The sequence below is a fragment of the Sardina pilchardus genome, chromosome 19 (genome assembly GCF_963854185.1).
Source record: "Sardina pilchardus chromosome 19, fSarPil1.1, whole genome shotgun sequence".
Lineage (NCBI taxonomy): Eukaryota > Metazoa > Chordata > Actinopteri > Clupeiformes > Clupeidae > Sardina > Sardina pilchardus.
This window is the reverse complement of record NC_085012.1, coordinates 14,338,082-14,355,474: the sequence shown is the minus strand read 5'-3', so window position 1 is coordinate 14,355,474 and position 17,393 is coordinate 14,338,082. Positions and strand designations below refer to the sequence as shown.

General features: G+C 43.1%; 2 protein-coding genes and 1 long non-coding RNA gene across 3 annotated transcripts; 1 reads left to right on the top strand and 2 right to left on the bottom strand.

Moving 5' to 3' along the window:
* Positions 1–2,890: 2,890 nt before the first annotated feature.
* Positions 2,891–3,599, bottom strand: LOC134065946 (uncharacterized). The gene is made up of 3 exons (XR_009936343.1): positions 3,521–3,599; positions 3,357–3,383; positions 2,891–3,022 (listed from the first exon to the last, which is right to left on the bottom strand). It is a non-coding gene; the product is annotated as an uncharacterized LOC134065946 (long non-coding RNA).
* A 507-nt stretch (positions 3,600–4,106) lies between these two features.
* On the bottom strand, positions 4,107–6,702 carry si:dkey-4p15.5 (zona pellucida-like domain-containing protein 1). Its single transcript, XM_062521934.1, has 6 exons — positions 6,514–6,702; positions 5,980–6,164; positions 5,653–5,725; positions 5,303–5,400; positions 5,127–5,207; positions 4,107–4,323 (listed from the first exon to the last, which is right to left on the bottom strand). Exons 1-6 carry the CDS (start codon positions 6,700–6,702, stop codon positions 4,107–4,109), a joined length of 843 nt encoding a protein of 280 aa, XP_062377918.1.
* A 4,739-nt stretch (positions 6,703–11,441) lies between these two features.
* On the top strand, positions 11,442–17,190 carry hspa8b (heat shock protein family A (Hsp70) member 8b). Its single transcript, XM_062521809.1, has 9 exons — positions 11,442–11,587; positions 12,996–13,207; positions 13,390–13,595; positions 13,747–13,899; positions 14,621–15,176; positions 15,312–15,514; positions 15,819–16,017; positions 16,329–16,561; positions 16,861–17,190. Exons 2-9 carry the CDS (start codon positions 13,003–13,005, stop codon positions 17,050–17,052), a joined length of 1,947 nt encoding a protein of 648 aa, XP_062377793.1. The 5' UTR covers positions 11,442–11,587; positions 12,996–13,002; the 3' UTR covers positions 17,053–17,190.
* Positions 17,191–17,393: the final 203 nt, after the last annotated feature.

Genomic DNA, 17,393 nt, shown 5'->3' with positions numbered 1-17,393 from the left:
CAAGCACATCGCCTAATTCAATTCCCTTTAGATTTTAGGGACACTGTGTGCCTTTGTGGTATATTTGGTCATCCTCCAAACAAACCTGACCTCAATTTCAGACCAAATTGGCTGCCAGTTGGAACAGGTTGTCATGGATAAGAAGGCACTTCAACAGACACAACACAAATACGCTGAATTTGATCTGGGTTGACCTGTAAAATAGAAATAATATCCCTAATAAAAACTAGGAAGATATTAATAACAGGAACCATTAAAATGGGCAGAGCCCTCCATATTCCTGGACACAACAAAGTGATGACATTAAAGGCAGAAAAGATTCCCAAGAGATATATATAAAAAAGTCTTGAATGTTCTTGAGCATCAGATCATTACTCAGGACATAAGGTCCATGTGGACTAGTTTCACATTTGACCAGTCATCAAATTTTACAGAGCTCCCAAAGAGACATAATGGGACTTTTATTATTATTTGGGTGGGAATTTATTTCTGAGCTTCTATTGAGCTCCCTCACAATACATCTGTGGTCTCTCATAAGAAGTTTCCTGCTCCCTCGAAAGTATTGCAAGGGAATACAAAAGGAGCTCTACTGTCCACCTCATGCATCATGCCCCTTGGGGACTTGTGTGCTATATGTAGGATTTCATTCACATGCCATCGGATTCCAATCATATACTAGGATTCTTTTCTCAGGCTGCACTGAATTCTGTCAGTTGGTCTCACAGTTACTTGTGAGTCTCACAGAACTGTTGGTCTCACAAAACTCTTGGTCCTATTTGGAATCTGCTAAGGAACCTTTAACGGACACACCTTCACAAACTTAACGTCAAATATATAAGTTTGGGGAAATAGAGGAAAGACACAGAAATTGAATATGAAGTTCTAATGAAGAGTCTTGAATGTGTGTGTGTGTAGGCTATGTTTGCTTGGTAACTGCATTCTATGGTGCTTGTGTCCTTGCACCATGCAGGCTACCCCCCTTTGACTGCCTCAGTCATCACATTTTACCACCCAATGTGACTTGCTTACTGTATACTGCAGTTATACTTAGTTAATCATAAGGATAATTTTACAGTGGTAAGCTTTTGAACATACTGTACCTATGATTTAATTATGTTTACTAGTGGTGTGATTTCCGTGCAGCACTCTGTGTCTGATGTCAATGCATTAATGTACAGCTAATGGTTTTGGAATTCTCTCTCTTTCTTTCTCTCTCTCTCTCTCTCTCTCTCTCTCTCTGTATTGTAAGTAGTTAGTAAGCACACAGAGCAGTTGTACACATTACAGTAACTCATTCTTCACTTCACTTCTTACTTTACATTGTGCACTTGTCCTTATCCAACTCATTAAAATATCATAGCGATCCCTACAGGTTGGTAAGATATACCACAATGTGTTAATCACAAACACTGCCATATGAGGAGGAGTTTTCGTGAGAGGCTCATGAGGTGGGTCACATCACATCCCATCCCAGGACTTGAGACTAACTGCAGATTAGTGTCCCACCCCACTTATGACATAACACAACAACTTACATACAAACACTTTTTAATTGACCCATGCATGCATCTTATATTTGTTTACATTTTTTAAAAAACAAAACCCAGGTAAACAGGCAATATAGTGCTGGTTATAAGTTGGAGCATAAATAATAATAATGTAAATAACCCATGCACTCTTAAAAAAAGGTGCTATATAGAACCAAAAATAGTTCTATACCTTCATATATTATATGGCACCCCTAAATGGTTCTTTAAAGTCTGTGTGGTTCTATATAACACCCAAGAACCCCTTTTTTAAGAGTGTGAGAGTAAACCCTCCTCCAGTAAAGCACAGCGGAATGTGAATATTTATTTTGTCAGGTGAGCAGCGCTGACTGCAGCATCTCACCACTCACATAATGCATCTCTAAAACAATCTCCAAACCACTGGATCACATTGAACACTATAGACAAACATAACACTAGACAAGATATGAACAGGTAATGATAATACAAAGTAAGCTCAAGTAGTTCTGAACATGACCTCAGCAGTCGTCACCTTCCATGGCTGGTCAACTCTGGTAACATTCAGAGTGCAATCAACTGCGCAATATAGAGACTAACATCCCTCACATTGCGCAAGGCTTGTTTTTTTTTTTTTTTAATAAAACAACACAATTGTTTAGTTATTTTTTATATTTAGCCTATATAACCATTATGCCTCTCTACCAGCTGACTTCATGGCATACAAGCCAACTGTGCAATATAGAGACTAATGTGAGTCTGTGTATGATTCGATCATTAATTTTTCCATTTAAAACCTAGCCTGGAAATCCAGACCCAAATCTTGAAAGATTTATGGTCTGGCTATGAGTAATGGTTCAATTTGAGGGGTGGCACCAAGCATGCATTTGAAAATACCACTGCACACAATTGGATAACACTACAGCCAATGTTTACTGACTGATTCCGGACTTTGATGTTTTAGCACTGTCGTCATCTGTTGCGTTTTTCACCTCTGGCCCGTCTATATCAGATACACTAAAACACTTCGCTGAGCAAATTCAAACTATGCTCTAGTAAACACTCTGTATTTCCAGGGTAATTAAAACCAACAATCAAAAAACGTAAAAAAACAACACTGGATCAGTACACTAACTGACTCCAGAAAATAAAGAGAATAGGGTAAATTAATGTTGTAGGCTATGCTTTCTGAAGCCAGACTTTTACACTTCTGGCTATTATGCTTCTTCACCAACTGATCTCATGACCAAAACTAAACCAATCTAGTTTAAACCAAACTAAACCAAATTTGAGTGTTGCACGGTTATTTACATTTTGAATGTTTAATCAATGTTGAATGTTTAAGTAACTTGCAAGGTGGTAAACTGTGCTAAGGCACCCCTGGCAGGATCAGCGTGTCATCCTCCTCTTCACCAGGAACGCGATGATGGCTGCCATGCCAACACAGGCGGCACACAGGATCCCCGCGGTGACGGCCACTCCTGTCAGATCACCGGCGGAGTGGGTGGAGCCTGAGGCTGAAGAAGCAGAGAAGGCCATAACAGTGCTTAGTGTTAGACCGAACACCGTCGCCCAAATACTCGCTCTATGCGATTCAACCTCTGGACTCTGGAAAGTACCTTGAGATATTCTTTAAATAAAGGGTATTTATAACTAAACTAATTCCTTGGCTCAGTGCGAGAGTGCCTGAAGGAGGCCATGGCTACTACATTTTTTTACCTTGAGATATTATTGATTGTTTTAAGATATAAATAGCCTACATTAAGACAATGTAATGAAAATGAATTTATCTTCATGGACGCATGGTAGAGAAATGTAGGGTGTGAAAAGGGTCATGACAGCACAGCTCACCTTGCACCATTGCATTCGTTGGAGACGCTGGTAAACATAAACAAATATAGACAAGTGGCATTTATTTAACAATAAACAACCCTTTAAAACACAATTTATGAAACAGAAAATGTCAATATTTTCATCAGTTAGATTTTTAGCTTTTTGCTCTATAATTCTCTCACCGCTGTCCACTCTTGTGAAGATGGGCCCAGATGTCACCATAGCTACATCAGATTCAAACTCTGCCTCCCTCCTCTCTCTATTGACCAAAACAGACTCCACCTCCCTTCTTCTTCTCGAGGTGCAGGTCTAAGAATAGAGACAGTCATTCAGCCCAGTTATATTAATCAGAATACATCTTTTTTATGTCCTTATAGCCTGACAGTCAGACGAACCTGACCACACATTTGAATTTGCTCTGGCGGATCGGTGTCAGCTCTCACCAATTGAAACTCATTTACAAAACCACACAAAAACCCCCAGCCTGACGTTGTGATACTCAAAATTCTAGTCAGAATTTGAGTCTGATACTGCTCTATTGGGCTGTGATTATGGGTTGTGTTTCAAACGAACCAGGGAAAAAAATGCCTTTGCTAACGTGATTGATTACGTTACTGTTGATCATCTGTCCATTGTCGTATAAAGCCCATCGGCCTAAGTAATATTTTCGTTTTCAAGTGCAATGCTACTTACTCAATGGATGAACCAGTTTATTAATGATACGTTTCAGTCAGTGAGACCTTCATCAGAGTCCATCAGAGACCTTCATCATGAGTCACTATGGCAACTGCTGTGGTGGATGTGGTGCCTTACCGGCAGCATGGAGGCGCAGGTGGCGTTCTCACAAAGCCGGGTGAGGCAGTGCAGGTAGAAGGTGGAGATGGTCTTGTTCTTGTGCTCCGTAAAGCGAAACGCCTCAAAGGAGAACTGGGCCTTCTGAGAGACTCCGTTCAGGCCCACCACTGTCTGTGTATCTCTGCTACAACTGTAATCAGACAGCAGAACTCGCTCAACAGGTGTCAATTCACATCAATTCAATTTAGTTACACTCAATTCAGTTCAATTCAATTCAGTTTCACTCAGCCTATTTGTTCAGTACTTCTGTACTTGAATATCGACTGATAAAGTTAAAGTTGACTAGAGGTGTAAAAAGTCCGGCTTCAGAGAGTAAAAGTCCTGCCATGTATCGGTTCTACCACTTAACACAGGTGATTACTAATTAACTGATTTCCAAAAGAGTTTTAAGACTTTTAAGAGCTGTGCCAATTTGAATCAAATGAATGGTTGGAACAAAAATGTGGCAGGGCTTTTACTTTCTGGGGCCGGACTTTTACACCTCCGAAATTGACGCTTTTGCGACACAAACGTGCAAGAGCAGGAATTGAATTCAAGTCAGCTGATTGTCAGACAGAGGCGACACCACTGTTCCACAAATATTGAGTCAGAGGACTCAATATTGAGCGGGTCTTGACTTGTTCTTCACCCGTGACCCAGAAATCATCCATGATCAGTGGGCGCGTTTACATGCACAGTAAAAAAACATATTATTATTTAGATCATTTTTGCTGTAGCTATCTGGTTATTCAAGTGCTGAAGGAATAAACCAATACTCATTATTGGTTTACTGCCGTTATTGGTTTATGAAAAATCTGGTTTCTAGGTTTCTGTCATTATTTTTTTCCCAGTTACCCGATCTCTGCCAGTAATCCTTTTTACATGTAAATGTGCCCATAGTGCCCGCAGTCCCACAACAGGAAGACGTTTGTGAATGCAGCCTGGCATACATACCCAACAAACAGGTCGTAGTATGTGCTATTTGAGGGGGCAGGGCTGGTACTGGCATAGCAGCGGTCCAGGAGAACATTGAACCTGTCAGTGGGATGATTGATTGACATCTGTCAAGGTGAGTTTGAGTCACTTGACACTTCATGGCTTCTCAACTAAAAGCACAGTCACAGACTCACCTGTCTGTGAGATTAGTGGCCTTGATTTCCACAAAGATTCGGGTTTTCAGCTGGATGCCATTCGGTGGCATCGACATGGGTTGTGTGTAATCTTGATCCTGTGTTTCAGAACACACACTTTATGCCAGTTCACTTTCTAGAGTTATCAGCATTCTTAAGGTCTAGAAATAGACACACATACGCACACAAACACACACACACACACACACACACACACACACACACACACACACACGCAAGGGCACATGCACATGCACACGCACACGCACGCGCACACACACACACACACACACACACACACACACACACACACACACGCGCGCGCACACAAACACACACATTAGTCTTACCTTGAACAGTGACATGCTCAGTGTGCTAATGAAGCTGCCATTGTTGTCCTTAACAGCAAGACTTACCCCTGACCTGTTAGAGACATGCATGTGCTAATGAGTCACACAAACATATACTCATACTCCCCCTCTGAATAAGTCTCTCTCTCTAACACACACACACACACACACACACACACACACACACACACACACTCTCACACACACACACACACACACACACACACACACACACACACACACACACACACACACACACACACACACACACACACACACACACACACACACACACATACACACACACACAGATCTGGCTCTACTCACACACTTAGTTCTGTGTTGTTGACAAAATATTGCAGCGGGTATTCACAGGAGAACAGGTACATGACCTCCTCCTTATAGGTGATGGTTCCGGCGGTGGGGTCTAGTGAGTTGACGATCCCAGAGATGTTGACGTGCTGCACACTGGAGTATTGGGAAAATATCCCTGTCCCAGCTCCATCGAAGATCTGTCAGGACATCAGTTAGTCGATATGTGGACATACGGGATACTCTACCATGGGCCTCCTACACAGTTCTGACATTTACATGCAGTACTGACATCCATGCAGTACTGACATCCATACAGTACTGACGTATATTTACAGTGAAGTTTTAAGATAGCTTGAAATAATGAGTAAATAATGATGCTTTGAAAATTACATGCACAATAGTTTTGTCTTCTCAATCCACCACCTACAAATTGCCTTGAGGGTGTTTGAAATTCTAAATACAGGCTCAGTCATGCAGAAAGAAAGTGACACACATGCGTGCGCGCACACACACACACACACTCACACACACTCAGTGGCCCGGTACCTTCAGTTTGTTACCGCAGATGTTTACGCCCTGTTCACTGATCGCAAAGCTGAAGTTGAGGAGTGGAGAGGCGGCATCCAGGTCAGCGGTGCCCAGGCACTCTGGCTGATCGAACTTGCCGTTGAGCGCCATGAGGGTCTCGTTGTACCCACCAAAGTATATAGGACACAGCAGAATACTCAAGTACATCTTATCGGTCCCACACTCCACCGAGACATCAGAGTTTCCTGTATGACACAGTATGACACACTATGAACTATTCTATTCAGATGCAAGAGAAGCATGTTTAGTCATCTCAAAATAGATGACGAACACAAACAAAACACAACCCACAGAAATGTCACTTTTGCAGCTGTAGAGACATTTTATACCATACTCTGCTATACATACAGTACATAAATACAATATAAACATACAATATATCTGCCCTCGTGTCCAGCTGGACATAGATATACAGTACCAAGAGTGGTCCAGAGACGCAGAGAAGTTTGACTCACTGGGTTGTCGGTAGTCCACAGTGTTTGTGGCGCACTTTATGAGGGTTGTGTCTTGAGCTCGACAGAAGACAATGAACCCCAAAAAACAGACCAACAGAGACGGCCGCATGATGTCCTGTCAACAAGTGCCAAAAAACACCTTTTACATGATAACGAGCTACTGTAATCGCCAATCAATAAATCATCTCATACACCATGGATCTCCTTTTCATGTAATATGTAATACATTAAATGCTAATATCAAAATACAATGGTTAATATAAAAATATGTATATGCCTATACATACATACTCTTTAATATTAAATTAAAATACTGTTTTTATGCCACTATAACAGACATGTTGATGGAGACCTGTATAGAGAGCCCTTAGAGAGGAGCACTTTACCATGAGTGTTGAAAGGGGAGAAATCCCGAGAGCTCAGCAACAGACGGATCCCCTGCGCTCCTGTGTCCTGCTCCACCAGACTGTCTGCTTCTCCAGGGCCCTTTTATAGCGTCCTGCCGGGGACACAATACCCCTGAAAGGGAATCGGCCGAAAAAGATGAGCAACATGAGAATACCTTATACCACCCTAATGCTTTGTTAAACATCAGTTCTGAAACACAATACGATTTCAAATTTACACTTTCGCTTACAGTAGATTTCCTATCAGCACAGCACTAGACAATATATTTATTATTCTAATTAACGTCATAGGTGGAATTGTAAGGGAATGGGCTGGTGCCAGCCATTTCTTTATCAGATACATGTCAGTCACTTTAGACATGTATTCAGACCTGGTGATCTGGGTATATTATAGACTTCTCTCTCTTCCATGTTGATTAAAAAGTTCAAGTTCAAGTTTATTGTCATGTACATATAAGCATTTATCAGCATTGAAATTCATTGTGCTCAAATGTCCATGTCAACTTCAAGAATAAATAAAAGGAAACAAAAAATAAATAAGTAGATACTAAAAAAAAGGATGGATGGAGAGAGAAGGAGGGAAAAACACAACAACAACAACAACAACAACAACAAAAAACACCAAGTGCTATTATGTGGGGATTTCCAAGGATGATTCAGCATTCTGATTACTTGCGGGTAGAAACTATCCCTGTATCTGCTGGTACGTGTCCTTATAGCAAAAGATAAGCATCACAAAAAAACATATTTTGTGTGTGACTGACTGCTTATATTTGTAAACGTTGGATATACAGTATTAACACAATGGGCTTTTCCATTTTTTTTTTAAGTGTATCAGATTTGGAGTTGCCTAGAGAATCTGCTGTGTTGTAACTGAATGTAACAAAAAAATGGAAGCACTTTTGACCTCTGATGAATATTTATAACACGTTTTGTGTGATATGATTGTTGGATTACTGTGTTGTTAAAGCCTAATACAAAGAGATGTTGTCCTCCTATCCTGAATACTTGTGTAAAAGCAACATTCTCATGCCAATGGCCAAAAGGAGTGCTTAACTTTCATTTTCTTGTATAAACACGTCAGTGCTAGACCATGTTTTGGATGGGATACTGAATGCCAACGAACAAAGAAACTCCAAGACACTCTTGATTGAAAAAGTTTAAAAAGCCTTTATTGTTATGGTACTCCCGGAAGAAGGCACGTAGCCGAAACGAGTCAGAGTTTTTAAAAGGTTAATATGACCAAGCCATAACAATAAAGGCTTTTTAAACTTTTTCAATCGGGAGTGCCTTGGAGTTTCTTTGTTTGTGTGCATATATGAACATGTTGGGCCACACAGTTATGCAACAGGCTGGCTGAGAGTGTGCCCAGTGCTGCATACCTCCATGATTGCAGAGAGGAAGAGTTGCACTTCTGGGAATCTGTTTGGTAATCATGAGTGGTATCACAGGAGACCTGTTAACAGTTAAAAAAAAAAAAAAAAAATCAGTAGAATTTCTCTTTTTCTGTAAACCCAGAGGATTGTCGAGAGAGTGAAGTCAGTCTGTTCTGTACAGCATTAACATTAACAACAACAACAACAACATATAGCACTCAAAGCATGCTACATTATAGGCTACGCCCACTATGCTCTGCCAAAAGCAGCCCATGACATTGAAGATCCTGCCTGTGAGAGTAAGTTGTGTTGGTTAAATAGGCAGTTCCAGTTTTGGCTTTCCAGGGCCATACAATCATGTGCCATAACACTGTCTCCTTGATGCCCGTCGGGCTATTTCCTTCCCTGAGGAAACCCTCTCTTCTCCAGAGAATTAGCTTGTTTTCTTGTTGATCTTTCTTGCATAAAGGACTTTCAATCACGCCCATAACACAATATGCCCTCTTGTTATTAAGCACACCTTCCTATTCTTTGAACAGGAACAGAAGCCACCGAGGTTAGGTTTCAGTGCAGTTGACAGTATACTGTACTGAATGTGTAACTAACAGTTTATGGCAGCAGAGGAATGAGGTTCCAATGCACCGGCTCTAACGGCCCAGCCCAGCAATGCTGCCGACACCTTGTCTCATAACAAGCCAGGACGGAACTTTTGCAAAGCCTGTTGGGAAGGAGACCATTATGTAGCCCTAAGTCTGCTCTTGGTGTCCGACTGCTCATTTTAAAAATCACTGTGAACATATCAGCACTTTGAACTGCTGTAATGCTGTAAGAAAGGACAGAGAACATGTATTTGTGTTCGAAATGTTCACTCGTCCACTCACCATATTGCTATATGGATATAATTTACACATAGCGCACTATAGTCAACAGTGAACATTTCAAACAAGGGTCAATACATTGGAACAAAATACACTTTATTGCCAAAAGTATTGGGTCACTTTTCTTGACTAGCATATGAACTTAAGTGACATCCGATTCTTAATCCATAGGTTTCATATGATGTCAGACCACCATTTGCAGCTATAACAGCTTCAACTCTTCGGCAAAGGCATTCCATAAGGTTTAGGAGTGCGTTTATGGGAATTTTTGACCATTCTTGTGAGGTCACACACTGATGTTATAAGGAAACTGGCTCTCAATCTCTCCTCTAATTCATCCCAAAGGTGTACTGGGTTGAGGACAGTAGTCTGAGCAGGCCAGTGAAGTTCATCCAACTCTGTCATCCATATCTGTATGTATGTTGGAACAAGAACGGGCCATTCCTGAGCTGGGTTTGGCCCTTTAGTCCAGTGAAAAGAACTCCAAAAGCTTCAGCATTACCAAGATATTTTGGAGATGGTCAACAATTCCCATAAACACACTCCTTGTGGAAAGCCTTCCCAGAAGAGTTGAAGCTGTTACAGCTGCAAAGAGTAAACCAATGTCATATTAAACCCTATGGATTAAGAATGGGATGTCACTTAAGTTCATATACGAGTCAAGGCAAGTGACCCAATACTTTTGGCAATATAGTGTATTATGTATATTTTAATGCTCATGCTAATCAGCATTTTCTATTCTTTGAATGCAGCACTTGCTTCACTTGTCAGGGACCTCTCTGTCTCTGTCTCTGTCTCTGTCTCTCTCTCTCTCTCTCTCTCTCTCTCTCTCTCTCTCTCTCTCTCTCTCTCTCTCTCTCTCTCTCTCTCACACACACACACACACACACACTATAGGCTATCGTTGTTCCATCAGCTGTGCCATGCAAAGACCTCCAATCCCCAACACATGCCAAAGCATTGTATCCACCATCCCCTCAGACACTGGCCCTTTTCTCTTTTCCTCTAGATCACATTTGCCACACTTGATTTTTACCAAGGTTGATTTTTCCAAAAACATGGAGGGGGGGGGGGGGGGGGGGGGTAGTAGCCTACTTGGTCTCTGCCGTTTAATGCTAATGGTCTATGTTTGCTGGTGTGTTTGCCCGGCCTTTGCCCAGCACACTGCCAGGCCCCTCCCGTCACACCCATGTGACTGATCTGCACATGAACTCAATCTTTCCATATAATTTTGGAGCACAGTTTCGTTTGATTTGAACAAAGGCCAAGGCTACTCAATAGCGACACCCTTCGGACAAAGCGCTGAATTATTTGGGAATCGTGATGGTTCAGACCGCATAATAAAAGATGTTGCGTATGGAACAGTTGATGTTAGATTGCTTAAACTGATTGTTGTCTTAAAGGTAGTAACCAAATCATACGCGCTCTATATGGTCTTTAACTATCTCGTATAATTTAGGCTCACAGGCTGATGTCATTCAGTTGGCCACGACCTGGCCACCTAATAAAACTACTTTAGCCTACATTAAAGCTTCGACGTCTTGAAGTGTGATTGCTACTTAAACATAACATTACACACATGAAACCCAGTTCTAATTCAACATAAAAGGCAGATGCGGTCAACGTCTTGATAACCGATTAACTGAACTTTGCCACTGTCCGACTGACAGCGGAGATTCTGGAGAAGAGCGCATGAAACCTCCACTGACAGGTCAGCAAGTCAAGCAGAGGAAGAAGCTAGGGATTGTTTGGGGCATTTGATTGGCTAGCCGAGCCTCAGTAAGTTCTCGACGTTTCTACAGCTAGCTAACATAAATACCGTGCAGTTGCCGCCCTCTTCGAAGCGTCAGTGTCGTAGAGCTGGACGAGAAGCTGCATCACTGAACAGACTTTCCATCTCAGTTTACACTGCGAAGGTACGTTTTTCTGTTATAATTCAGTTGTCCTAATACAACAGCGTATTTTACAATGGTGTGGCAGAAAACTGAATCAAGAGATGTCCCTAACGTTAACAGTGAATGTCAAACGTTAACGTTTAGTTAGGCCATACTAGTAAAGTACGCTGCTGGTAAATATAGTTAAACGTTAACGGCATCGATAGTGTGGTGATATAGTGTTTAGCTGCTGATTTGGCAGATAAATAAACGTCTGGAACGTTAATGTGACTGCATTAATGTTAACATGTTTATCGTTGGTACTAGACCCAGCTTCCAGAGCTGGCAGTTGGAGATGACAGTTGAGTGTATGCCTTTTCCTGCCAGCGAGGAATATCACATGTCGGAAGGCAGGCTGCTAGCTGGATAAAGATGCTGCCGGGGTGCTGGTCATAGATATATGGGTGCTGGTATGCAATGCATAGCTGTCTTAGCGCAGCTCTGCCTGGAAGGATGACTCTAGGCCGCCAACTATCTCGGTTCCTAGTTAGATTTGTGAATTCCCTTTACTGTCCTACCACGGTTTCGGTTTCCAGTTTTATTCCCGCGGCGAGAATGTTCCAGAACTCCATGTGAACGATTCCCGGCCTCGTGAGTCGATTCGCTTGTTCGTTTGCTTGAGAGACGTCTGGGCTGGCCAACTGAACAGAATGTTCTAGCATAAAACGCCTGCTTCTAAACTCAATATGCCCAACGCAAACATTAGCAGTACAAGTCACCCCCTTGCTTCTGCTGCTCCGATTTTACATTGCAACTGAATGTCGTGTCTATTTTCATAATAGAAAAATACGACTATTAATGAACGAGATATACTTCAAATTACTTAATGTTTCTGCAAAAGTTAATATACAATGTTAATGCACTAAAGTTTGTCCGTTGGTTATCAAATGTGGCAGTGAAACGGGTTTTTGACGTTGGGGCGACGGCCTAACTAGAACTAGAGGAAAGGTAAACATACATTTTGTAACGTAACGTTATGCCTTTTCAAATCAGTCTTCAAACGTGGTCTTAAGACTCAACGATTCGATAGTAACAGTGCTTCAGAGTTGATTAGATGTTATGCTGACACGGCCTGTCGTCTGGTTTCGCCTGTAGTGGACAGCAGCTGCTCAGTTGTTGAGAACCATTTTGACAGGTGCTGCTGGCGGATCACTCTCACTCGTCAGATGCAACTGTCGTAGAATGACAGACAGACAGAGAGGTTTACATTATTGAATGCCAAAGGGACGCATCATTTGGAAGTGCACGCTAACTAGAGACCTTAGAAGTCGATCCTTTGGAGTAAATAATTAAGCAACCGTTACTTGTGTTATATTTAGCTTCGTGTTACGTTTTAGGAAGGACTGTTGTGCTTACTAGAGTCTTTCACAATCTTCCTTTTTCCTGGCAGAGGGAACATGTCCAAGGGACCAGCAGTTGGCATTGACCTGGGGACCACCTACTCCTGTGTGGGGGTCTTTCAGCATGGCAAAGTGGAGATCATCGCCAACGATCAAGGAAACAGGACCACACCCAGCTATGTTGCCTTTACAGACTCAGAAAGATTGATAGGTGATGCTGCAAAAAATCAAGTGGCAATGAACCCAACCAACACAGTCTTTGGTAAGGAATTAATTGTGAGCCATCACAAGCTGTCTCTAATTATTGATGAAGGTGTAACTTTTAAAAGATTAGGATTACAACCAATTTCAAAGTATCATATGTGTTTTTTTTGTTGTTTTTTTAAACATTTGAAGAAAGTCAGTTTGAGTGTGTAAAAATACTGATTTTCTATCTTGCCATAGATGCCAAGAGGCTGATTGGGCGGCGGTTCGATGATACTGTGGTGCAGTCTGACATGAAGCACTGGCCCTTCACGGTCGTCAACGACTCTACACGGCCCAAGGTGCAGGTCGAGTACAAGGGCGAGACCAAGGCCTTCTACCCCGAGGAAATCTCCTCCATGGTGTTGGTCAAGATGAAGGAGATCGCTGAGGCCTACCTGGGGAAAGTAAGTACAAGTTCGCACCACTTCGCACCACTTTACTTTTGTCATGGGTGCTACTTTAGACTTTAAGGTTTTTATGAAAAAATGCCAGCCATTGACAAGTAATGGGAGGTTAACCTGCCTTTAATGGCTGCTGTCTGTGTGTCCCTGGCAGACTGTTAACAATGCTGTCGTCACGGTGCCAGCCTACTTCAACGACTCCCAGCGCCAGGCCACCAAAGATGCCGGCACCATCTCTGGCCTGAACGTGTTGAGAATTATCAACGAGCCCACAGCTGCCGCCATTGCGTACGGCCTGGATAAGAAGGTATGACCCCGCCCCTGATACAGATGTTTCTCTGCGGCAACACCCTCCCTAAACCCACACTCGCACTACAGGAAGAACTCTTGTGCAAACTTGCTAGTGTTTTTTTTCCCTCCCCTTTTTTAAACAACACATTTTGTGAGCCTTTTAATGCAGCTGAGTTTTTTTTTTTTTTTTTGAAAGTGAAGCTGAATATGAAAAATGTCCATTACAGGGTTCATACGTTTTTAAACAAACCTGGAAAAGTTATGGAATTTGAAAATGCCAATTTCCAGGCCTGGAAAGGTTTTGGAAAACAAAAAAACACCCCAAAAGTTTTGGAAAAGTCATGGAAATTTGCTTCATCCAATTCAACTCAGAAACATATCTCATTTGGGCAGGTCATGTCTCACACTTGCGTCACAACCGATTGGCAAATTATTAAGTTTTGAGAGCATTCCTTCTCTAGGTAACCATCCCGTTATCTCACGCGTCATATCTATTATTAATGTAACTAGTTGGTGTGAATTTTTGAGAAATATAAGGTCATGGAAATTTGTGAAAAAATCATGGGAAAGTCATGGAAAAGTCATGGAAATTCTCTGGTGGAAATGTGTATGAACCCTGCCATTATCTTGCAGAAATGTGCTGATTAGGTTGGGTGCCATAGTGGCTTTTGATGGGAATCCAGTTAGACAGGTTCATCTGGCTTCATTCTGACTGTTTTTTTCCTCTGTGTTCCCAGGTTGGTGCAGAGAGGAATGTCCTCATTTTTGACCTGGGGGGTGGCACTTTCGACGTGTCCATCTTGACGATCGAGGATGGCATCTTTGAAGTGAAGTCCACAGCTGGAGACACTCATCTGGGTGGCGAGGACTTTGACAACCGCATGGTCAACCACTTCATCTCAGAATTCAAGCGCAAGTACAAGAAAGACATCAGCGACAACAAGCGTGCCGTGCGTCGTCTGCGCACCGCCTGCGAGAGAGCCAAGCGCACACTTTCCTCCAGCACCCAGGCCAGCATCGAGATCGACTCACTCTACGAGGGCATTGACTTCTACACGTCCATCACCAGGGCACGCTTCGAGGAGCTAAACGCTGACCTGTTCCGCGGCACACTCGACCCCGTGGAGAAGTCGCTCCGGGACGCCAAGCTGGACAAAGCCCAGATCCACGATATCGTGCTGGTGGGCGGATCCACCCGCATCCCAAAGATCCAGAAGCTTCTACAGGACTTCTTCAACGGCAAGGAGCTCAACAAGAGCATCAACCCCGACGAGGCAGTTGCCTACGGAGCAGGTGATAAGACTAAACTACATTAGTTGTTTTGAAAATAATGCAGCCAAAACTAAAGTAATTGTACAGAGGAGGGTAGTCAAATTACCATCTTTGCAAGACTGATGTGTGAATGTATCTGCGTGTGTGTGTTGGCAGCTGTCCAGGCAGCCATCTTGTCTGGAGACAAGTCTGAGAATGTGCAGGACCTGCTGTTGCTGGACGTCACGCCGCTGTCCCTGGGTATCGAGACCGCCGGCGGTGTCATGACTACACTCATCAAAAGGAACACTACCATCCCGACCAAACAAACGCAGACATTCACCACTTACTCTGACAACCAGCCTGGAGTACTCATTCAGGTTTGTTCTTTAGCACATAGGGAGACACGGGTACGATAACGTGGTCTGGCAACCAAACGTTCATCTTCTCGTATTTGAAAAAATGCCCAGATCCGTTCATTGGGCGCCATGGATGTCTATCAAATGCGTCTGTGCATAGCTCATCATCGTCTTGATCTGTTCTGTGATTGGTCCCCTATCTCAGGCAAAAATTAGGGCAGTAGTTTCCAGACTGCCTTAGCAAGGCAGCATGGGAATACCCAGGCTAGCAAAATCTCTACATTTATGAATAATGTCCTATTTAAATTAATTGCCTCTCGCTTAGGTATACGAGGGTGAAAGGGCTATGACAAAGGACAACAACCTCCTGGGGAAGTTCGAGCTGACAGGCATCCCCCCAGCCCCCCGTGGCGTTCCTCAGATCGAGGTCACCTTCGACATTGACGCCAATGGCATTATGAACGTCTCTGCTGTGGACAAGAGCACTGGCAAGGAGAACAAGATCACAATCACCAATGACAAAGGTGCGCCATTAGGGAGGGTGGTGTGTGCCAAACGCTGCAGCATTCAGGGCTCCAGGTTCTCAGGCACTATGCAGGAATTCAGGTGTGGGGCAAGGCCATTAAAGATTTTTGAATAATTATACATCAATTGTTAGACATTAGAACAAATTTTGAGAACATTCAGGCACTTAAGTTTTCCTCGCTTTAACCCCTTTTAAGTCTTTTTAAGTCGCTTTAACCCCGCTTTTAAGTCTTTTTTTAGATGGACGTCGTGTCATGTTTGGCTTAAACCCAAAGCTGCTCATAGCTGACCATTTGTGTTTTCTGTTCAGGGCGCCTCAGCAAAGAGGACATTGAGCGCATGGTGCAGGAGGCCGAGCAGTACAAGGCCGAGGATGACGTGCAGCGTGACAAAGTGTCCGCCAAAAACGGCCTGGAGTCCTACTCCTTCAACATGAAGTCCACCGTGGAGGACGAGAAGCTGAAGGGCAAGATCAGCGACGAGGACAAGCAGAAGATTCTCGACAAGTGCAACGAGGTCATCAGCTGGCTCGACAAGAACCAGGTACACACCTCCCTTGGGTCCACATTCAGTGTCTTTAGAACCAGATACAGTACACACAAATTTGCTTGCTCGCAATTAAGGCATACATACTGTAGAATAGAAAATGTTTATTCTCCAGTTTAATTATAGGGCTGTATATGAAAGAACACAAGTTTGCTCGTACTTCATAAAATATTAGGACAGCTCTTACTCAATGGAATGGGCACTGTGTGTGTGTGTGTGTGTGTGTGTGTGTGTGTGTGTTTTGGATGTGCACATTTGAGCTTGATTGACAATACATGCATGTGTGTCCTCTGCAGAGTGCTGAGAAGGATGAGTTTGAGCACCAGCAGAAGGAGCTGGAGAAGGTGTGCAACCCGATCATCACCAAGCTGTACCAGGGCGCTGGCGGCATGCCCGAGGGGATGCCCGGCGGAATGCCCGGTGGCTTCGGGGGCGCAGGCGCCGCACCAGGGGGAGGCTCTGGACCAACCATCGAGGAGGTTGACTAAAGCATTCCACTGCCAAACCACTCTCCCTATTGCTAACGCCCGCTCACACATATACGTACACACACACACACACACACACACTCCCGTTTCCCCTTCCTCAAGAACGGCAGGCGCATGTTTGTTTTGCGTGAGACCCTTTTCTGAAATGTGTTCTTTCATAAGCATTACTATATGACTAATTTTCCCAGTTTGTTAAAGCAACGCGTGCGGAAACTGCTCCACTGTAAAAGACTTTCACTGGAATCTGAGCGCCTGACAGGTCACTTAATGCTCAGGTGGTTTAAAATCACCCTATTTCCTTTTGTTCTATCTCCTTGTTTTTTTTTTTTATTTTATTTTTG

Coding starts and splice junctions, on each gene's coding strand:
- si:dkey-4p15.5 (XM_062521934.1), bottom strand. CDS start 6,702: ATGTACTTGAGTATTCTGCTGTGTCCTATATACTTTGGTGGGTACAAC. Junction 6,165..6,513: donor TCTGCGGTAACAAACTGAAG/GTACCGGGCCAC, acceptor ATGTCCTGACAG/ATCTTCGATGGAGCTGGGAC. Junction 5,208..5,302: donor GCCACTAATCTCACAGACAG/GTGAGTCTGTGA, acceptor TCCCACTGACAG/GTTCAATGTTCTCCTGGACC.
- hspa8b (XM_062521809.1), top strand. CDS start 13,003: ATGTCCAAGGGACCAGCAGTTGGCATTGACCTGGGGACCACCTACTCC. Junction 13,208..13,389: donor CCCAACCAACACAGTCTTTG/GTAAGGAATTAA, acceptor ATCTTGCCATAG/ATGCCAAGAGGCTGATTGGG. Junction 13,900..14,620: donor CGTACGGCCTGGATAAGAAG/GTATGACCCCGC, acceptor CTGTGTTCCCAG/GTTGGTGCAGAGAGGAATGT.